At 46.3% G+C, this 25,911-nt stretch overlaps 1 protein-coding gene across 5 annotated transcripts in view; it reads right to left on the reverse strand.

The window, feature by feature from the left end:
• LOC129833339 (myosin-9-like) overlaps positions 1-25,911 on the reverse strand; it is a 31,505-nt gene that overhangs the window by 2,097 nt on the left and 3,497 nt on the right. The window contains exons 1-39 of one of the 5 annotated variants that reach the window (XM_055897864.1): positions 25,019-25,086; positions 17,190-17,538; positions 15,552-15,708; positions 14,698-14,725; positions 14,451-14,544; positions 13,717-13,737; positions 11,817-11,909; positions 11,631-11,694; positions 11,132-11,230; positions 10,911-11,054; positions 10,732-10,827; positions 10,238-10,509; positions 9,781-9,954; positions 9,341-9,514; positions 9,109-9,223; positions 7,738-7,925; positions 7,448-7,569; positions 7,216-7,285; positions 6,949-7,109; positions 6,716-6,824; positions 6,461-6,592; positions 6,135-6,341; positions 5,908-6,045; positions 5,698-5,821; positions 5,455-5,626; positions 5,040-5,252; positions 4,648-4,792; positions 4,300-4,506; positions 4,088-4,192; positions 3,813-3,965; positions 3,426-3,674; positions 2,295-2,507; positions 1,963-2,175; positions 1,682-1,843; positions 1,416-1,544; positions 1,031-1,119; positions 792-915; positions 482-690; positions 186-294 (exon numbers count right to left, since the gene is read on the reverse strand). In XM_055897864.1, the coding sequence (XP_055753839.1) occupies positions 186-294; positions 482-690; positions 792-915; positions 1,031-1,119; positions 1,416-1,544; positions 1,682-1,843; positions 1,963-2,175; positions 2,295-2,507; positions 3,426-3,674; positions 3,813-3,965; positions 4,088-4,192; positions 4,300-4,506; positions 4,648-4,792; positions 5,040-5,252; positions 5,455-5,626; positions 5,698-5,821; positions 5,908-6,045; positions 6,135-6,341; positions 6,461-6,592; positions 6,716-6,824; positions 6,949-7,109; positions 7,216-7,285; positions 7,448-7,569; positions 7,738-7,925; positions 9,109-9,223; positions 9,341-9,514; positions 9,781-9,954; positions 10,238-10,509; positions 10,732-10,827; positions 10,911-11,054; positions 11,132-11,230; positions 11,631-11,694; positions 11,817-11,909; positions 13,717-13,737; positions 14,451-14,544; positions 14,698-14,725; positions 15,552-15,708; positions 17,190-17,538; positions 25,019-25,071 (5,676 nt within the window). In that variant the 5' untranslated portion in view covers positions 25,072-25,086. Of the gene's footprint in view, positions 1-185; positions 295-481; positions 691-791; positions 916-1,030; positions 1,120-1,415; positions 1,545-1,681; positions 1,844-1,962; positions 2,176-2,294; positions 2,508-3,425; positions 3,675-3,812; positions 3,966-4,087; positions 4,193-4,299; positions 4,507-4,647; positions 4,793-5,039; positions 5,253-5,454; positions 5,627-5,697; positions 5,822-5,907; positions 6,046-6,134; positions 6,342-6,460; positions 6,593-6,715; positions 6,825-6,948; positions 7,110-7,215; positions 7,286-7,447; positions 7,570-7,737; positions 7,926-9,108; positions 9,224-9,340; positions 9,515-9,780; positions 9,955-10,237; positions 10,510-10,731; positions 10,828-10,910; positions 11,055-11,131; positions 11,231-11,630; positions 11,695-11,816; positions 11,910-13,716; positions 13,738-14,450; positions 14,545-14,697; positions 14,726-15,551; positions 15,709-17,189; positions 17,539-21,907; positions 22,248-23,836; positions 24,102-25,018; positions 25,087-25,911 lie in introns of those variants that run through there. The other 4 variants (XM_055897867.1, XM_055897868.1, XM_055897866.1 and 1 more) reach the window with 4 other exon arrangements.

A 25,911-nucleotide genomic window follows, 5' to 3' on the forward strand; every position in this document is an offset into this window, starting at 1 on the left:
ATATAGGTGGTGGATAGGGTGAGTTCCAAGACAATGTAAAGTACAAAGAGATGTAGTGTGAAAGCTTTATATAAATGTAGTCCATTAAATCATTCACATACTTTCAAAATAGGGGGAAATAGAGACTAAGTTTGCTGGTGTAAAGCTGTTGGGCTTGTGTTGAAGCTTGTTTTCTGAGCCCTGACCTGGTCTTTGTACTGCTCTGTGTTGCGTCTTTCGTCGTCCACCGCGAGGACGACCTCCTTTAGCTTCTTCTCTGTGCGGCGCACCAGCTTGGACGCCTGCTGCCTCTCCCTGTGGAAAGACACATTTGGGTCACATGGACAGGCTGAAACTTCTCCTTGGCTTGTGGGATTTTCACCATCTGATCTCACCCATGCTGCAATTTCAGTTATTTTTTTTGCATTATGGAGAGCACAGGAGATGCGGGATATCTGAAGGAAAATGCAGGTGGTCTAAGGTCAGGCTCAGACCCACTCACCTGGTCTCGATGTCCACCTGCTCCTCCAGCTGGGCGATCTTGGCCTCCAGGGCGGCAATAGTGGCCTTGTACTTGGACTTGACGGTTCCCTCCAGCTCCTGCAGCTTCAGCTTCAGCTCCTTGTTCTGGCGCTCCACCTGGGAGCGGGCCCCCTCCAGGCGCTGGGAGGTACTGCGCTCTGCCGTCAGCTCCACAGTCATCTGGTCAGTCTGACAGAGACAGGGGGTTAAACTGCCTGACCCACCTTATCATTAGAAGTACACTATCTTAGTCTGTACACATGGGGCATGAAAGTCAATTGCTGTCCTACCTGCAGCAGAGCTCTCTTCAGCCTATCGTTGACCAGCTCAGTGTTGCACTGCTCCTCCTCCAGCTCCTCCTCCAGCTGTGCGATATGAGCCTCCAGTCTCCTTTTCTCCTCGGCAATCAGTGCACTGAGTGGAAGAGGAAAGTTGGGAAAGAAAGGATGAGGTAAGAGAGCAAGGGATAGACGTTTGGGTCATTGGAAGCAGAGAGAAACAGTAGGTTATGAAAGAAAATGGTTCCTACTTCTTGGCGGCCTGGTTGTTGATCTCATCCTGCAGCTCGTCTCTCTCTTGCTGGGCCTGTCTCTTTACACGCTCTGCAGAAGCCAGCTCCTGGGGGGGGGGGGGGGGGGGGTGTCAGAGTGTGTGTAAGAACCAAAGCGTGTGCGTGGGCCAATTCCTAACTTGAGATAAGCTCTCATAACTACCTTTCCACATTAATCATGATTCCAGTGGAGGATTTGTGCAAAAGTTTGAGTTATGTGCAAATACAGTTTCTCACAGTAGGATTTATAAAGAGTTACAGAAGTAGGTTTTGTATTGTTTGGGAGGGCGAGGTGTCAGGTGAGAATAAAACGAGAGACTAGTGTGAGATGGTCAGGTGAAGGGCAGCAGCAGCGCAGACTGACCTCTGTCATCTGGATCATGTCGGCCTCAATGCTCTTGAGCTTCTTCTCGTTCTCCTTGGCCTGGGCCATGATCTCGTCTCTGGACATACGAGTGTCCTCCAGCTCCCTCAGCAGCTCCTTCATCTGGGCCTGGTGGAGAGGGAGAGGTTCAAAGCATATTTCAAGCAAACTATTCACCATCTGCATGCATCTTGATTAGAATAGAATGTGGTTATGGTATAAAAACATACTAGTGAGAAGCTGGTGATTATGTAATTGGTTGTTACCTGGAGCTTCTTTAGCTGTTTGAGGGCCTCATCACGGTTCTTGTTGGCCATGTCGATGGCTGCCTCCAGCTCCTTCAGGTCCAGCTCCAGCTTCTTACGGGCTGCCACGGCAACAGAGCGCTGCTTCCTCTCATCCTCCAACTCCAACTCCATCTCCCGCACCTGACGACAAGAGAGATTCAAGCTTTCAATCACTGGACTGCATGTCCCATCATGCAGTGGACAAATAACACAGTAAGAAACCACTACCTGCAAAGTCAAACCTGTAGCTTCTAGTGTACCTGTTTGACCAGCTGTCTCTTCTTCTCCTCGCCCATCTCATCTCGTCCTGCCAGGTCTCTCTCGTATTGGGCCTTCATGGCCTGCATGTTGACCTCCAGACGCAGCTTGGCGTCCTCCGTGGCCTGCAGCTCGTCCTCCAGCTCCTCCAGCTGAGTCCTCATCTCCTCCAGCTGCTGCTCCATGCCACGCTTGGATTTCTCCAGCTCGTGTACCTGAAGGAGAATAGTAGAGATTGTGATGAGAAATAGGAATTTGGGACCCGTATGAAAACAGAGGATTTGAATTGATTTCTACCTAGAACAATTCAACCCCCCCCAAATAAAAGTCTTACACTCTTGCCAACGTCGTCCTTGGAGGAGACCAGGTCCTCCATCTCAGCACGGAGCAGCTTGTTGGCGCGGTCCATCTCATCCTTCATGTCAATGAGGGATTCCAGCTCGCGGGTCAGAGCCAGGGCCCGGGTCTCCTTTTCCCTGGCCTCAGCCTCAGCCTTGTCCCTCTCCTCAGCATAGCGGCATGAGATGGTCTTCTCCTCAGCCAGCATCTAGAAGTAAAACGGAGGAATGTCATACTATACTTCAAGACCCAGATTTTTCCCTAATAGTTACAGATCTTCAGAATCAACCCTTCCAACTAGTTTAACCCCCCCAGTTTGAGTGAAATTGTGGACAGTAACTAGGTTTCCTAGAACCTTTATGCGAGTACATGTCTGGTCAAAAAAAAAAAGAAGTGACAGACCTGATGGAAACAGCAAATCTGTCGACAACTCAAAATACACAAGACAAGATGTGATCTTTTTGTGTCTAAAATTAATTATGCGAGAAATGGTGAAACACCTTTATCCACAAATATTGATATAGTAACCAGCATATCGAAGTAAACTTGGAGTAACGCGATGACGTGTGGTCCTCCCACTATGACTCAGGAAAGCATACAGTTTACTAGGTTAGATTAAATAAGTTGGGATGAATTTCACAGGGTGGTGAAAGTGCACAGTAATGAGCTTGATGCTCCTTTCCAAAAAATATTGAGGGTCTTACTCTTATTCTGGTGACATGGTCGATGCCTGGCTGCCATTTAACAAATAAAAATCTTAACCTTTCTGTCCATAATAACCTTTTGTAGGCAGCTTACCCGCACTGTATCTGCGAGCTGTAGGCTAAAGTGCCCGTATCAAGGACCGAGCAGGCACATTCGTTATAGAAAAATTAGGACAAAACCATTAGAGTTGAAAATGCCAAGGAAACCCATTTTCTTTGTTTCCCTCGGTACATGGGAATTTACCCACAAAAGTTATTTTTATGTGCACCATGTCGTCACGTACAGCCCTTTATTCACAAATCAATTTGGTGGAAACATCTCTGCTGGTAAAATGCATATATTGTTTTTATGCAGATTTTTGAATATTTGCATGAAAATCTGTCACCAATTAGATGGAAACCTAGCTAGTGTTACTACTAACCTGGTCAAACTTCTTCTGCTTCTTCTCCAGGTTGGTTACGATCTGTCTGAGGTGGTCCTGGTCCACCACCATGTCATCCAGCTCCTGCTGCAGACGAGTCTTGGTCTTGTCCAGTTTCTCAAAGGCACTGCACTTCTCCTCCATCCGCTGGCCGAGCCCCTCCAGGTCCCTCTGCAGCCTCTTCTTCCCCTCCTCTGCGCTCTCCAGACAGCCCGCCTCCTGCTCAGACTTCTTCTTAATCTCTGCCAACTATAGGGGGACACCGCTTGTCACTCACACATTCTGTGGTGCGGTTTATGGTTCTAGTGATGTGTTGAACAAAAACATTCTAATAGCACATTTGCATCAATCCAATGTTAAGGTGTATGTTGCTGTAAGTGTGTGTACCTGAGCCTGTACGGTGAGCAGCTGCTTCTCCACATTCCTCTTCCCCTCCTCCTCCTCCTCCAGCTGTTCTCTCAGAGTGTTCTGTTCATCCTCCAGCTGACGCAGACGAGTGCCCATGGACAGCTTCTGACGAGTCTCCTCCTGGAGCAGCTCCTGTATGTAGAAGAGAAAGACCGGCACAGTTATAGCAGCTTAATGACTGAGCTTTTACAACCATGACAAAACTAGTGCAATATTGAATACTTGGATCTGTTGTAGTCTACGGAGTACTGTACCTGCACATCCTGTAGCTGAGAACCCACAGTAGAGCAGTCCTTGGACGCTTTGATGGACTTACCCTCCACCTCACTGAGCAAGCCATTGACAGTCTCCAACTCAGCCTGGGGAGGAACACAAGAACCAAAATAGTCATCAACATGGGCCTTACAGCTAGTGTACAGGCCATATGCTCGAAATCGTACCCAAAAGAAGATTAATGGTACTATACCTGCATCTTGGCCACTCTTTCTGCCAGCTCAATCCTCTGGCGCTCGCTCTCTCCGTGTTTGACCTGTAGCTCTTGGACCTGGCCCTCAGCCTTCTTCCTGCGGTGCTCAGAGTCTGCCTTCCCCTGCATCAGGGTCTGCAGCTCAATGGCCAGCTCGTTACGCTCACTCTCCAGGGCCTGCTTAGTCTTGTCCACCGACACCTTGTTCTGTTAGGGGAGGGGTATAGAACACCAGGGGTCAGTGCATGTACAGATGCTGTAATACACAGGAATTCTTGAGGGTCTGTGTGTGTGTATATATATATATATATATATATATATATATATATAAATCTCTCTCTCTCTCACTCTCTTGGCCTGCTCCAGTTGCTCGTTGAGCTCGTCGAAGGCCTGGCTTTGTTTCAGTCTCATCTCCAGCACCTGCTGCTCGTGGACCTTGGCTTCATCCTCTAGAACCTTCTTCAGCTGGTTCACCTCAGTCTCACGCTTTGTCCTGACAGACAGAAGTAGAGAAACGAAGGAATTGGGAATTGTCAGATTGTGAGCTAAGCTAAATACTGGGAAACAAGGAAAATAACGGAATTTGAAAATTGTCATCAACTCATGAAATCATTTTTATAGAAGGTCAACATGAAGGCATCTAAATAGCATCCACTATGTGTCATCTTATTTCACAATAAAGCAGTTTCATTGAAACACAGTAGCTGACTATATAACTTATCTCCTCCGGGTGTCAGTACCTGAGCTCTTGCTGGGCAGCGGTGGAGTCCAGTGTGTCCTCCAGCTCAGTCTTGAGGGCCTCCAGCTCCTCTCCCAGGTCCCTGCGGTTCTTCTCAGCCTTGGTGCGTGCAGCCCTCTCTAGCTCCAGGTCCTCCTGCAGCTCAGACAGCTGGGCTTCCATCTCCCGGATCTTCTTTTGGGCCAAGTTCTTCTGGGCTGCCTCCTCCTCAATCCTGAGGGGAGGAGGAGGAAAATGGAGGGTGTAATAACATTCATTATGCCATGAAAATACAATTTACAGAGTGATCACACTAAAGCCACTATGTATGTATGTGAATGCACCAATTTGTAAGTCGCTCTGGATAAGAGCGTCTGCTAAATGACTTAAATGTAAATGTAAATGTAAATGTATGTGATTGATTGCAGAGATCCCACCTGGCCAGGGCTGCCTGCAGCTCCTCCTCCTTCTTGGCCAGCTGGGCGCGGAGCTCAGCGATCTGGGCCTGCAGCTCAGCTATCTGGTCAAGGAGATCAGTAGAGTCTCCCTCCAGCTTACGCCGGTTCTTCTCCAGCTCCTGACGGCCCTTCTCCTCCCTGCGCAGGCGGTCTAATAGAGAAGGAGAAAGTGTTATGGAGAAATAAGAGCAACTTAGTCAACATGGTGTGTGCTCCACCTACCCTCTAGGTCAGTGATCATGGCCTCGTGTTTGTTCTTGAGTTTCTGAAGGCTCTTGGACTTCTCCTCCTCCTCCGTCAGGTTAGAGGTGAACTCAGAGATACGCTCCTCCATGAGCTTTTTCTCCTGTGAGAAACACACAACACAACCAGGAGTTCACAACACAATTCTATCCATCCATACACCCGTCTGCCCATTGGTTATATACGGACCTTCATGAGTTTGTTGTTCTGGTCTTCAAGAACCATGACGTCCTCCTCGATCTTCTTCAGCTTGGAGTCTGTGGTCACCTTCTCCAGCTGCAGTCTCTGCCTGGCAGCCTCCTCCTCATCCAACTGCTGCTCCAGGTCCTACACACACAGGAGGGGAAAGAGTTAGTACAATGTGTACCTGCCATGCTGCACACAAAGTGTGTGTTGGTTTGTGTGTGTGTCCTCACTGTGATGTTCTGCTGCATCTTCTTCTTCTCTGTGAGCAGATGTGTGGCTCTCTCCTCTTCCTCCTCCACTCTGGCCTCCAGGTCATGAAGGATCTCCTCCAGCTCCTGCTTCTTAGTGGCCAGACGGGATCTCATCTCCTCAGCCTCGGCACACAACTCCGTCTCAGCCTGCAGCTGCTCCTGCAGGGCCTGCTTCTCGGCACTCAACTGGGGGAGACAGAAACAATATGGTGTTACGGGTTCAATAATGTATTTTCAAGTTAGCTTGAGCAATTATCAACATGTCACTTCAGGGCTGGTTCAGTGATGGAGGGCCTCCATGTTACCTGGTGCTGTTTGACCTCCATCTCCTGCAGCTGTATCTCAGCATACTCCTGCCTCTCCTTCACCTTGCTCAACTCATCATCCTTGGCCTGCATCTCCTCCTCCTGCCTGCTCACCTGCAGCAGGGGCTTCACCTGGGGGAGAGGGACAGTTCAGAGGAGAAGAGAAAAGGCAGTTGTACGTCAGTATTCCCCGGGGGTTTGTCTCAGTCGAGTAGCATTGTATAGGAACACGATGAGCATAAGTATAATGTGTACCTTGGTGAAGAGTCTCCACCACTGCCAGTTCCTGAGTTTGAGGTAGGCTGAACAGTTCCTCTGGATCACCTTCATGGCAGTCAGCTGCTGCTGTCTCCTGGCAAAGGACCTGCAGAGCAAGCAGAGAGAGCGAGAAACACTTTGGTATCTTCCAAATACAGTTATAAGACATGAATCAGAATGTTTCTACTGCAGCCATATGATAGACTGTTGGAGTCAGGGGGTCTCCTTACTTGCGGGCCACGTAGCCTCTGCACCAGGCCTGGAAGCTGATGATGACGTCAGTGATCTTCATGTCTCTCTCCTCCTCCAGGTGAGCCAGCACTCCAGCCCTGAAGAACACCTTACTCTGACCAATCCTGAACAGGTTGGGATCCAGCTCCAGGCTTTTGATCTGACAGGAGGGTGAGGTATACAATCAGCTAAACTGACAATATTCATCTCTTCATTCTAAATGAGTGACAATGTTGTAGAACAAGATAATAATGCCCTTCTCTTACCATGAGCACACAGGCCTGTTTGCCATCCATGAAGCCCTTGGGGATGGAGTTGGGAGTGAGGATCTCATACCTTATAGAGAGACAAAAGTTATATGCATGGGATCATCAGTTGGACTCAACCCACTAAAAGCAACATACACAGCATGATGCAACAATAATATGAGGTTAAGTTGGGGGAACTGGTGAAAATACAGACATTTGTATACAGCCACAATGGGAGTGAGTACAGTACCTCTGTCTGAACTCCTGGAAGACGATACGATTGGGGAAGCCCTGTCTGCAGATACGGATCCCCTCCAGAACACCATTACATCTCAGCTGGTCCAGAACCAGGTGGGGGTCTAGCTTACCAGCCTGTAAGGGAGGGAAGAAAGGGAACATGTTTAGATGTGTAAAAAAAATCTGCCAAGATAACACCACTAGCATAAGCTGTGGGTGCCAATGATGCGTACTGTGTTCGAGGGCATCTTGAGAGAAACTATTGTTTGGATGTTTTCACTGGTGGAGTTGATCTACTGGTACCTTCTTCTCGTGGTTGGGGATGATGCAGCGGACGAAGTTGGGGTTGGTGTTCCTCAGAGTGGCCATGAGCTTGGACAGCTGCTCCTTGTAAAGCTGGCCCACCGTGCGGAACATGCCCTTACGGGTCTTAAAGGCACCAGGCATCTCAGACATCCCTGCAACCTTATCCAGGCCCACGATACGATCCACTGAGAGGGGGAAGACGGAGAGAAGAAAAAGAGGAGAGGAGAAAGGTTGACGTGAGACAAGAGGCTTTCACATTTTTGAATATCTAACCAGGCAAACTCCACACAGTGAAAACAAACCACAACATAAAACACATGAAGCAGAGTATAATGGTGATGGGGGAGATCCCATCTCTCCATGGGGGATGACGAGAGAGATGACTGACGGGTTCAAAATCAGTGACACCACAATACTGGGTCAATGCAGAATAGACAAATATAGTAGGAAGGGGGATTTGGGGAATGAGAGGGGTCACAAAAATGCCAGTGAAGCGTGGGGGGGGGTCACACTAGAATGAGACGCAACTCGATGCAGTGAGTGAAGGGTGTGTGTGGGTGTGTGTACACGTAACTGCTTACACTATGCGACCATCTTAATATGTAAATGTGTGGTGCGAACCGACATGTGGAAATCAATGTTTGTGACAAACTGTGCATTTGTGGGCATGTTTTTATTGGTGGCGACAGAACCAAACCCATGCAGTATATACCCATTGCTGCAGTACCCATGAGCAACACCGGGGGTCCCAAACCACACTATTACACAGAGGGAGAGAGGAGAGTCCAATGAAAGAGCAACAAGTGGTAGATCTCACTGCACACAGAGTTGGGGGGGACGGTCATTACAACCCCTTGTAAAAATAGATCTGATAAATCAACATTGAGCCACAGGGAAAACAGGATATGAGCACAGGATAAAAACATAGGCAGTTGATGCTGAGATGAGGGAAAGGTTCATATTCGTGTAAAGAGAAGGATGAGCAGAATTGGAGTAAATAAAGGAGACAAATTATGAAAAAGAAAAAAAAACAGTCACCTGAATCTGAGTGGAGAAAAGGAAAACGCTGATAAAAATAGGCTCTCTGAGACCTCTGTACCTCTGAGACCTCTGTACCTCTGAGACCCAGTAAGAGGGAGAATAACAGACGAAACGGGCCGTACAGAGGAGCAGATGGATAGAAACCAAAACAGAGTGAACGGGTAAGCACAAAGGTCCAGACACCAGACATTGGAGACGAGAAAAATGTGGATATGAGACAGGAAGAGACCCTTCACTGAAAACATAGCAGCAATTCCCAGCATGAAAGTTAATCCACTTAAATCTGTTCTTTCTGATTGCTAAAACCATATCATTGGATGCACTCACCGTCCTTCCACAGTTCAGACACAAACTTGTCAGTGGACTGGTTGAGCAGCGTGGCCACGTTGTCGTTCAGAGGGTCCATGTTCTTCATCAGCCACTCGTCAGCCTTGTAGTCCACCTGAGGAGACGGCACACCATATAGACAATAGTATTACACAAGGTTTGCCTGGTACATGTCCAAGGGCACACAGTTTAAGCAGAGTCTAAACTTCGCCTTCATTACTGGCCCGTTTACCTTGCCGGCGTAGTGAATGATGCAGAAGTCAGCCTCATCTTTCAGTTTCTTGGGCTTGTGGAACTTAGAGTGGGTGCCCTGCTCCTGCAGGACCTTCTCCACAAAGCTCTTGTCAGTGGCTTTGGGGAACCAGCACTCCTCATCCAAAAGGGCCAGGATACCAGGGGGGCTAGCCTGAGGGAGAGCAGAGAACAAGGCTTACAGGGAGCCTGGAGGTGCAGCATAGCATGGGACTGAACTGAAAGAGATGGAGGGAGGGGAAAGAGATAAAGAGGTGGCAGATGAGAGAGATCTGGGAGAGGATTGGGAGAAAGGGATGAGACTGTAGGAAGTGAGAGGTTAACAGGGAGGTACATACAGAGAAGGGTGGAGTGTGAAAGGGAGTATACAGTACATGATTAAAGGTAGGGAGATACAAAGGGTCATAGGGGTAGACTCACAGGCTTCTCGATGAGGTCGATGCAGGGCTGCAGGTCCAGGCCGAAGTCGATGAAGCTCCACTCGATGCCCTCCCTCTGGTACTCCTCCTGCTCCAGGATGAACATGGTGTGGTTGAACAGCTGCTGCAGCTTCTCGTTGGTGTAGTTGATGCACAGCTGCTCAAATGAGTTCAGCTAGAGGAGAAAGAAATTGTCAGAAAGTGCATTCACCATCATGAACAGAAACTAAGAGGCTCAAGTGTTTATTTGTCCCCTTTTCCTAATCTGCAGTGATGTGAAAGAACTAGACAGGTGAAAATAGATTCCCTGTAGGCATCCACCCGAATTTCACCCCCATTCTGTCTTTCTAGATAAGTGGAGATTGCGAGAGAAGAGGAAATCACTTTAAACAAATATACCCTCTGGGTCTTACTCAAAACATTGTAATCGCTTTGGTCTTTCCCCCACTCCAGTTTACCTCAAAGATCTCAAAGCCAGCAATGTCCAGGATGCCGATGAAGGAGGCTCCCTGTCTCTTGGTCTTGTCCAGGGCCTTGTTGATCCTCATCACCAGCCAGCGGAACATCCTCTCGTAGGTGGCCTTGGCCAGGGCCTCCACTGCAAACTCAGCCTGTTCCTGGGTCTGGGCCTTCTGCACGTAGTCCCTGCCCACCTTGATACGGGGGGACAGGATGGCGCGGGTGAAGTCTGTCACGCTCATGCCCATCAGGTGGCACACCTTCTGAGCAGCTGTGACAGGGAGGGATGGGGGACGGAGAGATGAGGTTGAGAGGGAGGGATCCCCCAAGAGAATAACAGTTTGATGCCTACAGCAGTGCATGGAACTAGACTTTGAAATCAAAAATAATTCTGGTGGACTGAAGTGTATAATCTGCTTGTCAGTAGAGTGTAATTGACAGATACTAGGAACTCCTTTTTAGGATCAAACCAGCCCACAAAGGTTTGCTATACCCGTGTCGTCAGGCATGGAGGCCTGGTCTGAATGACGCTCCTTCTTAAAGCTCATGTTGCCCAGCTGGAGCACAGAAGACACCACCTTCAGCAGACCTGCATGAGGAGACCAGAGGTTAGAGTCACACCCCTCCAAAATAAACCAGTGAGAGGGTAGTGTGTCCCGTCCTCCCACTCACCAATCTGCTCATCCTCTGGAATGCCCATTATCCTAAAGGCCTCCAGGGTCTCGGTGAACAGGTCCTTATCCTGCTGGCCAGGGATGGTCACGTTTCCATTGACCAGGAAGCGGTAGCTGTTGTAGCCCTCCAGACACAGCTCGGCTGAGGGGGGCACAGAGTCATTACATCTGATACGCAGTTAGCTGTACTTGATAAAGGTGATAACGAAGGAGGCTTACAGCGCAGTTTGTCTCCAGCACCAGTGAGCATGTAATAGAAGACATGGAAGGTCCTCTCGTCTTTGGCCTGGCGGATGGCACGGGACTTTTCCAGCAGGTCTGGTGGTCAGACCGTCAAGGAGCCACTCATTCAGACTGGATTGTGAGCTTCTGCTGGCCGGGGCAAGTGTGTGTGACTTACTAGTTTACTGTAAAGACTAACCGAGAGGTGTCTGGAGTTAAACTACACTTCAATCTATAGCCTAGGGATTTTTTTTTAAACCTTTATTTAACTAGGCAAGTCAGTTAAGAACAAATTCTTATTTACAACGACGGCCTACACCGGCCAAACCCTAGCCTGTTATGATACAGCCTGGATTCGAACCAGGGTTGTCTGTAGTGATGCCTCTAGGACTGAGATGCAGTGCCTTAGACCGCTGCACCACCCAGGACCCCAAACTATTGTATATTTCAAATGAGGGAGTGAATTTCATTGTGGTTAACATAGTATGAAGGATACAGGTTTCAATGTTGGCCCCCACGATGTATCCGTTGACGTCGAAGTTAATCCTGATGAATTTTCCCTGGGAGAGAGAGAGAACATAGTGAATGACTAAGGAAGCAAGAAAAACTTGTCCAACAGAAAAAAATTAATAAATTGAAGTCAAACCACAAGCATCACTAAGAGATCATAAAAAGGTCTTACGAATCGGGAGGAGTTGTCGTTCTTGACAGTCTTGCCGTTTCCAAAGGCCTCCAGGATGGGGTTAGCTTGCAGCAGCTGCTTCTCCAGCTCACCCTAGAGGACAAACACAGAACCTCGCCATCAACCAATGACTTTATCCCATTGGATTCTTTAAACCACCACCTCCTTATAAGGACGCATCTAGATTAATGCAAATTCTATAGTGACACCAACAGGACATACCATTTGTCATTTCTCAGCAGTGGGATCAAACTGTGAATACCTTTGGTGATTCCAATGGATGATTCATAGTCACGCATTGTGACAACTACAGTCATCTGTTTTTCATTTACTCTAGTTTCACTTCATTGTGAGGATTTCAGTTGTTTAAACATTTGATTTGTGTTCGGATGTTCCCTTTTCACGCCCATCATTTAATCCATAAGTCGTAAGATAATTCACACAACTGCATTATCTTAATTATGGAGAAAATAAAAAAAACTGCATGCATATCATTGAATATCACGACACACGGGAACATACACAAGTACACAATACCCCACACACAGCGCAGTGTTAGTGCCCACACCTTGACACCCAATGGACGACCCTGTGGCCCTCATCAGTAACCCTTCACCCAGAGTAACCCCCAGACCCCATGCAGAGAACTGACTGTCAAGATTCACTACACTGACATTAAGTACACACACAACCCCTACAGCCAGAAATCTGTACATAGTTCACACTGAGCTCTACTTCAGACTGTTGTTGTACAGGTGGATCCATGCACATGACTCCATCTAGAATGCCACTAGTAATACTACAGTGAATTTCAATTTTAAAAGGATCTATACATGGACAGGAAAGCCTATTTCAAAATGTGAGGAGCTTGGCGCATATTGGGTGGTAATCACTTCAATCCACCCAATAAAAACAGACTCACACTAATATTCTTATATAGCCTAGCAGTTAAGAGGTTGGCCAGTAACCGAAAGGTTGCTCGGTCAAATCCCCGAGCCGACTAGGTATAACATCTGTCAGTGTCCCCTTGAGCAAGGCACTAACCCTAATTGCTCCTGGATAAGAGTGTCTGCTAAAATGACTCAAAATGTAAAAAATGTAGCTGCTATAGTAGTGGCTTTGTCAATGTTATCAATCTGAGGAGCTCGCTGAACCTTTCTCCCTGAATCTTCAAGGACAATGTTAGTTTAAAACCAATCCCTAACTAATCCTATACATTACACCACTATGAGGCTTTAAACGGTAGTAAGGAGCAGGGAATAATGGATATGACTGGTATGAAGCATCCCCAGTGAACGAACACACACACAATTAGTCCACTGGCATCACAATGCACACGGCAACTCAGTGAGTTTGTCCAGAGATCTTTAAAATGGTATGGACAAAGAGTGAGAAATGGAGGGGGAACTGTGAGAGAACGTTGACCAGATCTCTGAACAGACACACTGGAACACACACACAGCAAGCAGACATGGAGTCGTAAACACATCAAGCACACTTCTGGAACCACCAGGGGGAAAACAAAGGATCAACAGCGTTATGCAAAATTCAGCCAGACTTGTCAAACTGCAGAGCTGTTTACTCATTAAATATCTTTAAACTTAGTATTTAAAGAAGATCAAATCAACAATACAAAAAGGGATGCACTCTCAGTTTTGTCTGGCTGAATTCAAATGGCAATTTCCCCTTTAATAAAGAACATTCCTTCCTCTGGACCAACACTGGTCATGTGACCTACACTTCCAAGTGACCCACTAGCCCACCACAGAGCACGCTCCAGCAGCACGGGGGAGGAGGGCGAGACAGCGCAAGAGCCAGGGAGAGGGAGGAAGGGTGTGGAGGAGGAGATCCAGAGATGTGTGATGGGAGAGGAAGGAAGGGGGTGGGGGGGGTAACTCACATGTGACAGGAACGAGCTGGTCTGTTGATGGGAAAAGAGAAACACACAACCTCAAAGGAATGATAGATACAGATACTGGTCTGCTTTCAGAAAAGACTGGGCCTCTCTTGAACCCTGTAGTCACAGCTGCATCTATCACAGGGGTGGCCAACTACAGCACTGCAGGGTTACATTTCTCTCATGGCTTTAGAGTTGACCGGAGGTCACTTTGATTCAGCTCAGCCGCTGGAGGAGAAATGTCAACAAAAGGAATAATAGTCAGTCCACTGTGGTTTAGATATCACACTATGAACCAGCTACCAACGGAGTTTAATCTACATCCTGCAGTGCTACGGTCAGTCTTAAAGAACCAAGACTGGCCAACCCTTATTTAGAGGTCCTCTATGGCACCATAGAGCAGTGTGACTGATGTACAAGCAGCACCTATCCAAGACCTAGAACAATATGGCAATGGCTTGACAATGATGTAATGTTAAGTACCACTGGCACCACTATTTCTCAAACGCACATACAATCACAGTACAAGTAGTTGAGCATTGAGGACTCGGAAAAGCCTGGTTCCACGCTGATAAAGGACCATAGGAAACCAGGCCCATGTCAGAGAGTGAAGGAGAGTGTGAGAGCATGGTGAAGAGAAAGAAAAATGAATAGGAAAGAGAGGAGAAAGAGAGGAGAGGATGAAGATAAGAGGGAATTATGAGAGAGAATAGTAGAGTAGATGAGGACTGACTGACCTGGTCTTTCTTGGTCTTGTGGGAAGAGGCCACATGGGCCAGATACTGAATGACCTTCTTGGTGTTCTCCGTCTTCCCAGCACCAGACTCTCCCCTGTGGAAGAGAAAAGGAGGACGAGGAGAGGACAGAAGCAAAAAAGTGACTTCCTTAATCAGTTGTCACCAATATCACACAACACCGTGATATTTCAAGGTCATGTTGAGAAACCAAGATTTGCTGTTCATGGGTTTTGTGCTCAAGACTCACGTGCAAAGAATGGACTGGTCTTCACGGTCTGTGAAAAGAGGTGGGGCCAAGATTTTTTTTAAAGGTACATATTACATGTATTAAGATGGATTGAATAACATGAGGGGACAGTTGAATTCAATAGTGACAAAATAGTTTATGCTATTTCTTGCAGCCCTTCATGGGTGCTTGTGGTGCAGAGGAACTTCAGTTCCATTGTCAGAACTGAAGTATGTTGTTGCCAGCTGGCTTCATATAAAATGTGAATTCTACAGTGTGTATTTGCTATCTCAGGAGCACATGCACCACATTTGTCTCTGAAACAGGAAGCGCATTGGTCACACAGGAAATCAATATCTGTCTTCCTGTGAATGGAAAGGGTGATGCCTTTCAACCAACAAGCCAATTAACCATCCCCATACTGCACAGTAACTCCCTCCCTCTCTTCTAGAGTTAAATGATTCCCTTTACTTAAATGGGGGCCAACCATGGACTAACAAGACAAGAGGGAGTGAATGGAGAACCTGACATCACCAAACAGTACATCAAGATAATGGGTCTGGGAAAGAGAGTACTGAGACTGTACTGTATGAAGCCTACATCCCCTTACAGACTGACTAATGGCCTTTTCTTGGTTATGGAAGGCAGGAACCCTCAGAAATCAAGGCTAATGCTTCACTACTTAAATACAGACTTTCAGATCCAAGTGTGCCTGGGAGGAGTCTAAACCGATTCATATCTTCTAGACAAATTATCTTACGAAATATGGATGTTAAAATACTACCATAGTAACCGTTTTACTCATTAGTTTCATCTGAATACATTTGCAAGGTTACTTACTATGATGTTGTGGTATAACAAGGACCTTGGCTTACCCTGCATCATGCTCCTGTAGGCTGTGTCAGTGATGGCATATATATGGGGGGGCATTTCATGCCTCTTCTTGCCCTTGTACATATCCACAATCTCTTCTGAGTAGATGGGCAGATTCTTATAGGGGTTTATAACCACACAGAAGAGGCCAGAGTATGTCTGTGATACAAAGAGAAACACTTATTAATATTAGCTACTGAACATACATGTTCTCCTCTATCCATGTCCTGAACCAAGAACACTAGGGATTATACAGTCGGACTTGACTGGCCTTCTTACATTGGATTTTGGCTAGTCTAGAGATGTCACTTCAATTAAAATTCTGTCAATATCAGTGAGAGATTGCAGTAGAATCACTGACCTGCCAATGTAATAGCTTAAACTGACTGCATATTTTATCACTCTGATGGTCTACAGCCGAAAACAAGACTGAACAGATGTATACGGGGAAATCATAGTGAACATTATTTTCTGAATCTAACCCTCTCCAAGTCTCTCATCAACACCAGCTCCATACTTTATTTCCCAATCTTCCTCCCTGACTACAGCCAGAGGCTGGGCTTGATCAGTCATGTTTCACAATCACCAAGACCTTCTCCCAAACAGTGACATCATCCGAGGTGATTTCACCCCACCCCCTCTGTCCCTTTCATTATACCTCTCTAAAGCCTCCCCTCATCTTGGTATGGGCATCTGGAGCATCTCTCCTCCCCACTCCATTTATGTTCATCCGCCCTCCATATTTCTGTTTACTTCCCTCTCAGCTACATTCCTGTCCTCCCCTCTCCATTGCTCCGTGCCCTTGCTTCTGGTCTGGTAGTTGTCTCTGCCTCTCCCAAGAGGGGGGTTTTCAGAAGAGTACCCGGTTCAGTGGTGCGCAACACGGCAAGACCCAAACCCCAAGAGGGCCAGGTTGTGTTGACTTGACCGGGTCAAAGCCCAATGTAGCAGGCACCAATTCACGCCATCGTGGACAGAGGGATAAATGGCATTATGGAGGGATAAATGGCATTATGGGGAACAATAATTGGAGCACGATTTACATTCCATATCCATTTAATTTCCAGCTCCGCCTGAAACTCAACTCTGAACAGCTTTAATCTCTGCCCCCCCCCCCCCCCCCCATTGTGTCCCTCTTCCACCCTCCCCCCAGGAGAGTATTGTTCCCTGCAGATTCCGGTTTACAGCAGTACTCCAAACACAGAAGGAGCAAGTAAGAGAGGGAAGGGAGCCAGAAAGGGAGGACTGAACATACTCGTATGTTTGGTAAACATTACAGCCTTTCGTTTGGGGTGGCAACCTGCACATAATAGGTCATCTGACACAGTGGGCTTAATGGGGCAGGGAAGGAGGACTACCTAGTTTGGAACCAGGCCAAGTCATAATATGAGCAAACAGTGCTTTTGTAACCAGCATTAAGTAAGACCTTGGATAACATCTAAAAAAAAAAGTCTAATATTATCAGCTCTCGTATGGGGGGCAAGAGTGAGTGTTCACATGAACACAGTAATGATTGACACATGTATCATACAATGAGGTGAGGTCCTTCAATGTGCTGTAGTATCAGAATTTATCCTACAGGTTCTACAGGCTGGGAATGTGTTCTTCAGTTCAGTGTGTGCCTTGTATATAATACTCACGTAGATGAGGCCAGAGTAATATCTCTCCTTGAGGTTGTGCAGCACCGAGGCCTCGTTCAGGCAGGTGAGCTCAGCCATGTCTTCCACCTTGCTGAACTTGGGTGGGTTCATCTTCTGGATGTCATCCTTGTTGACTTTCACCTTCTTGCCAGAGTCTGCCAGCTCCACCAGGCACTCTTCACCTCGCTCCTCCTTCACAGATCCCGCCTCGAAGCCCAGCCGCTCCGACGGCACCCATACCAGCTTCTTGGTGGCCCAGTCTGCCTGGGCCAGAGGGTTGTTGACCATGTTGCGGTCCACGTACAGGAACTTGTCTGCGTCCGTTGCCATGGTTGTTGTGGAAAGAGACCTGGAAGTTGGTTAGGGCTGGTTAGGGCTAGGAAATCGAGCATTTAGTTGCAGTATCAATTCTATTAAGTTAAACCGCAACCAACAAACAAACCTGATATAAATGAACAACAGTCCTGACATACTGAGCCAAGTAAACAAAGACTTCCCTTAAACTACAAAGCAATATCTATCCCCAAAACCGGGGTCACCAATGTTTCCTCTACAACATGGAGTGCTCAGGTTAGGTCAGGTCAACATAAAACACACTTATCTCAACAAGGCCCCACGTTTCAGGCAACCGCTACGGATGCTAAATCAAATTAAAGGGCGCTCCAGCCAAGAAGGTCTCTAAAAAAATCATAACTTAAAGTGCTGCAAAACTTAGTTGAAGTCGAAAGTTAACATACACTTAGAACAGTCATTAAAATGTGTTTTTCCAACCACTCCACAAATGTCTTGTTAACAAACTATAGTTTTGGCAAGTCGGTTAGGACATCTACTTTGTGCATGACAAGTAACTATTCCAACAATTGTTTACAGACAGATTATTTAACTTATAATTCATTGTATCACAATTCCAGTGGGTCAGAAGTTTACATACACTTAGTTGACTGTGCCTTTAAACAACTTGGAAAATTCCAGAAAATTATGTCATGGCTTTAGAAGCTTCTGATAGGCTAATTGACATCATTTGAGTCAATTGGAGGTCTACCTGCGGATGTATTTCAAGGCCCACCTTCAAACTCAGTGCCTCTGCTTGACATCCTGGGAAAATCAAAAGAAATCAGCCAAGACCTCAGAAAAAAAATTGTAGACCTCCACAAGTCTGGTTCATCCTTGGGAGCAATTTCCAAACATCTACCACATTCATCTGTACAAACAATAGTACGCAAGTAACACCATGGGACCACGCAGCCGTCATACCACTCAGGAAGGAGATGCGTTCTGTCTCCAAGAGATGAACATACTTGTGTGAAAAGTTCAAATCAATCCCAGAACAGCAGCAAAGGACCTTGTGAAGATGCTGGAGGAAACAGGTACAAAAGTAACTATATCCACAGTCAAACGAGTCCTATAATCGATATAACCTGAAATGCAGCTCAGCAAGGAAGAAGCCACTGCTCCAAAACCACCATAAAAATGCCAGACTACAGTTTGCAACTGCACACTGGGACAAAGATCATACCTTTTGGAGAAATGTCCTCTGGTCTGATGAAACAAAAATAAAAAAACTGACCATCGTTATGTTTGGAGGAAAAAGGGGGAGGCTTGCAAGCCAAAGAACACCATTCCAACCGTGAAGCACGGGGGTGGCAGGTGCTTTGCTGCAGGAGGGACTGGTGCACTTCACAAAATACATGGCATCATGAAGATGGAAAATGATGTGGATATATTGAAGCAACATCAAGACATCAGTGAGGAAGTTAAAGCTTGGTCGCAAATGGGTCTTCCCAATGACCCCAAGCATACTTCCAAAGTTGTGGCAAAATGGCTTAAGGACAACAAAGTCAAGGTATTGGAGTGGGCATCACAAAGCCCTGACCTCAATCCTATAGAAAATTTGCAGGCAAACCTAAAAAAGCATGCGTGAGCAAGGAGACCAACAAACCTGATTCAGTTACACCAGCTCTGTCAGGAGGAATGGGTTCAAATTCACCCAACTTATTGTGGGAGGCTACCTGAAACGTTTGACCCAAGTTAAACAATTTAAAAAAGGCAATGCTACCAAATACTAATTGAGTGCATGTAAACTTCTGACCCACTGGGAATGTGATGAAAGAAATAAAAGCTGAAATAATTATACTATTATTCTGACATTTCACATTCTTAAAATAAAGTGGTGATCCTAACTGACCTAAGACAGGGAATTTTTACTAGGATTAAATTTCAGGAATTGTCAAACTGAGTTTGAATGTATTTGGCTTAGGTGTATATAAACTTCCGACTTCAACTGTATATTCATGGTAATGTGTAACATGTGCTGACCATTTAAATATGTGCTTTTGGGAACGACTTCGTTGATTACATACTTGGAGGAAAATCTTCAAAAACAATGCGTTTCGCAACGTTGTGCTCCTAGTCCCTAGAAACCTGTCGAGTGGGAGGCTAATCGACTGTTCTACATAATGAGGCCTGAGGAACCTCCAACATTCAAAAGTGATGGAGAACATTCAAGGGACTAAAACTTTAAATATCCCCCCCCAAAAAATGGGGTTAAAGGCCTAAACAATGTTCAGTCTTGAATCTTGTTTACAAAGCTTGTGTAAAACAACCACAATGCCAGAGGTGAGCGACATGACTTGCAGGCCCAAACAGGACCGGCTCACAGCTCATTAACAACATCTCGAAGTCATTGAAGTCAGTCCTATGGTGTAAGCCACATGGAGAGACAAGTATTACCAGAATCCAGTGGGGTGAGGGAAGGGTGTTTCGTAACATTTAGCTATACACAGTGGTAGAGAAAAGGGAAGGCCATTATCTGAACATTCCAACAACGGGAGAGTTGCGCTTTCCCACCACCGCCAGGGTCGTTAGCCTAAAACTTTCATTTACTCCCTAGGGTAGAAATACATTTTTTACAACAAATGGCTCCGTTTTGTTAACATACTCAACTTTGCAAAGCAGCACACATTCAAAAAGTTTAGACATTTGGGATATTTTTCCACTTTACCATACTTATGAGCTTTGTTTGTTGGCAGAGTTTGTTTGGATAATTTGGAAAAGCAATTTGTGAAATCTTGGGGGGGGGGGGGGGGGCAGTTTACAGGTGGCAAGTTCTCCTACAGTGCCTGCCATCATAAAGCTATTCTTACGAAATAGCAACATTATTGAATGTGAGGTTTACCTGCTGTAGAATGGGGGAAAGTTATTTTATAGGCATGTTAACCTACACCAGGGGAAATGCAGTCTACTGCACACAAAGGCTGGGGCAAGTAGATGTTTGAGAAAGGCTGTACTGCATTGCTGACAGAGAGAGGGTTATGAGAAATACTAAAATGGTACATTAACCCTGATCTAAGTCAGGGAACCAGGACTGTAGCACCATTCTTCTCCCCCCTCAGAGCTCTACAGCTGACTTCCATCACTACACCCTCCCCTTTCCCAACTCTGTTTCTCAACGCTTACTTCCCAGTTTCCTGCTTTAGAGTGAGGTACCCCACAAATTAGTCCCCCCAGACTCCTCTCGGTCAGCTCCAGTCTCCCTCTCCCCACCACCCCTCTGTTTATCCAGTCTTCCAGGGTCACATTCCTCCCATACTGACCCTTTATCAGAGACAGAGAGCAAAGGAATGCTGCACATTTCTTTCCTCTTATCACCATCAGTCTCTCCTGGTCTTTCGTTCCAGTCTTTGTGCCTCTACTCCCATCACCGCATCAGTCGAGGATAGCACACGTTGAAACGAATGTGGATCTCCCGTTCGTCTACCAATCGTTCAGCACGCGGTTGATGTCTGATCACATTTTTGCGTGATTCTACATGTAATTTTTTTTCTTTTTCTGCAAAGTACTCTCAGCAGGCAAACGCTATTGGTGTGTTCGATCCCTTAAACACTCACGATACATCAACATCACCTAGCCCTGGTAATGCACCCACAGGCTGTACAGTATAACAGTTAAACTGTGCAGTGGTGAAGCCAGTGGCCTTCAGACAGTCCCTTGACTGTGGCAGGGCCTAACGATCTGCAACGTTAGGCAAACATAACCAGCAACCACACCAAGGGGCAGTCTAGTCAGTTCCATGCAGGCCTAACACAGCTAATGCCTGACTGCAATAGTTAACTGTATTGTTTTCCTGCTTGGCAAAAACAAGCAGTAGGGAGTACAGCCTCAACACACCAACGCTCTGGGAGTGATTCTTATCAGTGTCAGCTAGGCTAACGTGTGGGCGTGCAGCATGAAGAAAGAAAACGTGGAGCGTACATGAAAACAAACTCAAACAAGCAGCTCAAACATACACAGGCCATCTGTTGAGTGGAGGCCAGAGTTTAGCTTGCATTGTCTACCAGCAAGACAAGGATAAGCCAGCAGGATAGGAATATAACCCAATGATATTGAACAGAAATAACAATGATAAAATGAGACTTCAAAAAGGAGAGCATGCAGCCGTTTTTGACGGCCCTGGGGAGGGAGGGAGCAGAGAGGCCTGTGCTGTGTCCTATACACGTCGTCTTGACACAGATTAGTCAGTGACGCATCTCCTCCATCCATCTCCTGAGAGCAGCACAGGGCTACATTTATAACCACATCTATTCTTTTCATAGTCATTCTATGGAAGGTGCTCTACATTGAAAAGTGAAGGCGAACCTGAAGTGTGATGGTCAGCCGTTGCCATTGATAGACAGGCTAGGCAATGTCTATGGCATTAAGAGAACACCGGGTAGAGCTACGTATTGTATTATGACTCAGAGTCCCCACCAAAGTCCACCGCCTTCTGTCTGGCCACCAAAGTCCACCGCCTTCTGTCTGGCCACCAAAGTCCACCGCCTTCTGTCTGGCCACCAAAGTCCACCGCCTTCTGTCTGGCCACCAAAGTCCACCGCCTTCTGTCTGGCCACCAAAGTCCACCGCCTTCTGTCTGGCCACCAAAGTCCACCGCCTTCTGTCTGGCCACCAAAGTCCACCGCCTTCTGTCTGGCCACCAAAGTCCACCGCCTTCTGTCTGGCCACGTCTTCACTCAACCTGGGACGCCACTAAGCCTGAACCCCAGTACTGCGCAGCTGCAAGGCCTCCCCATGTCTTGTCACGTTAAACTCTGTTCAGCTGTACAAACAGACGCATCAATTGAAGGTTGGCTATATTGAGATTAGCCGTTCTGGTAGTTACTCATGCAGAGTTACACATTAATGAAGGCGACACGTGGCATACAAGGAAACCAATCGCTCCAACAGTCCCTAAATGTTATCGAACCCATCTGACAATCAATGACTAGCCAACATGTCATTCAAGGCTAAGAAAAAGACCGACAACTAGGAAGGGTGGTGCTAAGTCAGAGAAGTGGCCTACTATAGGAGCGGAACCCCGGGATGAATAACACAAGGGGGAGGAGAGAGCGTGGTTTTAGAACCGACATCAGAGACAAGAATGAAGGCACAAAGGGAGGAAGTAAGGAGTGTCCTTGTCAACACCTGGCCCTCTCGTTAAAAGGCACACCAAGGGCTGCTTGCTCTTCATCAGAGCCATCCTTCCCTCCCTCCTTTCTCCACTCATTCCATTCCAGCTCAGTGCCTTCCCCTGCTCCTCCTCACACAGAGCTATGCTGAGTAGCTGGAAAAACCAAGGTCTTGATCCTCCATCTCGTCAGTCGGAGACCAAAGGCTACATTTAAAGCCTGACCATGTACAATAAGCCTTGTATCCCACCAGCCACATAAAGCTGTTAAACAGCTGTGGCCAACTGGCCATGGTATATGGCTCCATTGACTGGAATATTAATGGAACCATTAATACATCCTCCTCATAATCACATCCTACCCTGTCCGTCCCTACTCTAGTCATCAGATGGTCTCGTTGGGTCCAGTCTAGCATGGTCAGTCTTGTATGCATGTTAAGCTTTAACGGCCTTTCGCTCCATCTCCCTCTCCTGCCCTCTGACCTTACCTCTTCTAGTCCTCACCACTGTCTGATGCCCTGAGGGAGAGCGTGTGACCGCCAGGCGAGGTTGAGTGTGTCTAAGATCATTATGGACACAGACACCATCTCCCTGCCTAAAACAGGGGAGGGAGGGGGAGCCGAGGAGAGAGAGGGAAGAGGAAATGACAAAGCGGGAAAACTATTTCGCCATTTGTGGAACTTTGTTGTGTGAATTCTTGCAGAGTGCGCCAGGAGACACCGTTGAAACTAAAAGTTCTCGGCCCTCTGCTGAGGAACTCTGCAGACTGCAGTAAATTAAGTCCTGGAAACTAACCACACTCCATGACAAACCCTTATCCACTATTTTTTCACATTCCTCACTAGAGACCCACATGAACTGGAACTCTAAGCAACCGGTTAGTCTTGCAGCACCATAAAGTGAATAACTGATTTGATCTAATAACAGACATTTCCAATAACAGACATTTCCTTTAGAATTATTCTATTAACTGTACTGATTGACAGCCCGTAGGTGTCAGTCTGACACATAGCCTACACACGTATAATCATTTGGGGTCAAAGGGCTTATGAAATGGCTCATATATCTGTTGGCATTTAGACAGGCATATTGGACACGGTTGGCTTTTTAAATTTGCACCTGCTTGCTGAACGCGCATTGATATTAGATAATGGTTCCATAAGCCTTTTAACGGTTGTGAAAGAATGCTGGAGAGAGTCATACATACCTGCTTCCTCAGACATAAAACATCTTTCACCTGACCGTGAAAACTGAACAGGTCTTCTCAGCTCATTTCTTCCCCCACTTACACTAAACCATCCCCTCCCTTTTGTCTGCTAACTCCTATCTCTCCTTACCTCTGACTAGAAGTCTTATCTACAGTATAAGAGCACTCCCTTTGAATCCCTATAGTCTAGGCTACATGAAGACAACAAATGGTGTCTAGCATTTATGGAGGCTATTCACCAGTCAAACAAAAGCACTCACGGCCAGTTGAACATGTGCTGTATTCAAACTAGCGGGGTACATGGAACCTGACCTGCATTTGGGTTGACAGAGAAATAAAATATGGAGTGGCAGTCAGAGGGACATCCCCGTGCAGAGAGCGTTTCAAAGTTCAGTGTGAAACTGTGTTCGAGTGCTCAAGTTGACTGCGTTGGGCAATAGCCAGTCTGACACATACAGGCCTACAAAATACGCCTACAAAACCAAACACATCAGGTGCGCAGATCACACCCAAAATGGAACAAAGTCTATTTTCTGACATGCAAGGTAGCTTTTCACCACCCACATGGTGTAAAAGACCTCTACCTAACTAGTAATCTGATTCTCTCCATTAGTCATTGAATAAAAATATAACCGCAATATATAAAGTTTTAGTCATATGTTTCATGAGCTGAAATAAGTTTGCAGAAGTGTTCCATATGCACAAAAAGCTTCTCAAATTTAGCTACATCCCTCTTAGTGAGCATTTCTCCTTTGGCAAGACAATCCACCTGACAGGTGTGACATTGCATTTTATCAATGGCAATTTGAATGCACAGACACACCGTGACGAGATCCTGAGGCCCCTTGTGCCATTCATCTGCCGCTGTCATCTAATGTTTCAGCATGATAATGCTGTCGCAAGGATCTGTACTCAACTCCTGGAAGCTGAAAAAGGCACAGTTCTTCCACACACAGACATGTCACCCATTAAGCATGTTTGGGATGCTCTGGATTGATGTGTACGACAGCATGTTCCAGTTCTTCCAATATCCAGCAACTTCACACAGCCATTGAAGAGGAGAGGGACGACATTCCACAATCAACAGCCTGATCAATCCTATGCGAAGGAGATGTGTCACGCTGCATGAGGCAAATTGTGGTCACACCAGATACCGACTGGTTCTCTGATCCATGCCCCTACCTTTTTTTGAAGGCATCTGTGACCAACCGATGCATATCAGTCTTCCCAGTCATATCAAATCCATAGATTAGGCCTAATTTATTTATGTCAGTTGACTGATTTCCTTATTTGAACTGTAACTCAGCAAAATCTTGGAAATTGTTACATGTTGCTTTATTTTTGTTCACTATAAATTAAAAAGGACAACTATCGCCCCACCCAGCATAGGCCTAGCATGTATCATAAACCAAGCAGCAATCAGTGTTTCCACAGTTAAGTCCAGAGAAGTGAGAACAAGCCTTGTTTGTTTTGAACCCCAGCCATAGATTTGTAATTTCCTGCTATTGTTGCATTCAGTGGAACCCTACAGGTGTGTGCTGTGAAAGGGAGGATGGGAAGGGGGCCCCAAATAGGAGGTATGGAGAGTAGGGAGAAATTGACAGAGTGGAGTAGGAGGAAGGAAAGAAACAAGCAAGCAAAAAGTAGAATACACCTAGTAGTGGGATTTGCACTAGGCCTTTTTAGCAGATATATTGGGTGTCCCTGCCAAGTCGACCAATCCGATTGACCCAATTCAAATCATATTGTTCAAGCCAGACCGAACTAAGGAATGCGTTTATTACATATAAATAGATAAGTTGATAGCGAGAGTAATGGCAGTAAAATAAAAGTTTAAAAGAGGTTGACTGGCAAGCCAGCAACAGTAAAATATGACTCAAGCCTGAATCAGAGAGCACAGATGTATGCACACACGTAATATCCTGTGTTTGATGTCTGCATTACTAAGAATCCATGATATCAAACCTGTTATTTAAAATAGTGATGGCAAAGAAAAGTACTTGAATTTGATTTGAAAAATCCAGTATTTTTCCTTCATAGCTTGTTCTCCATCTTATCAAAAAAAGGGAGCCAAT

Source organism: Salvelinus fontinalis, chromosome 34 (assembly GCF_029448725.1).
Source record: "Salvelinus fontinalis isolate EN_2023a chromosome 34, ASM2944872v1, whole genome shotgun sequence".
Lineage (NCBI taxonomy): Eukaryota > Metazoa > Chordata > Actinopteri > Salmoniformes > Salmonidae > Salvelinus > Salvelinus fontinalis.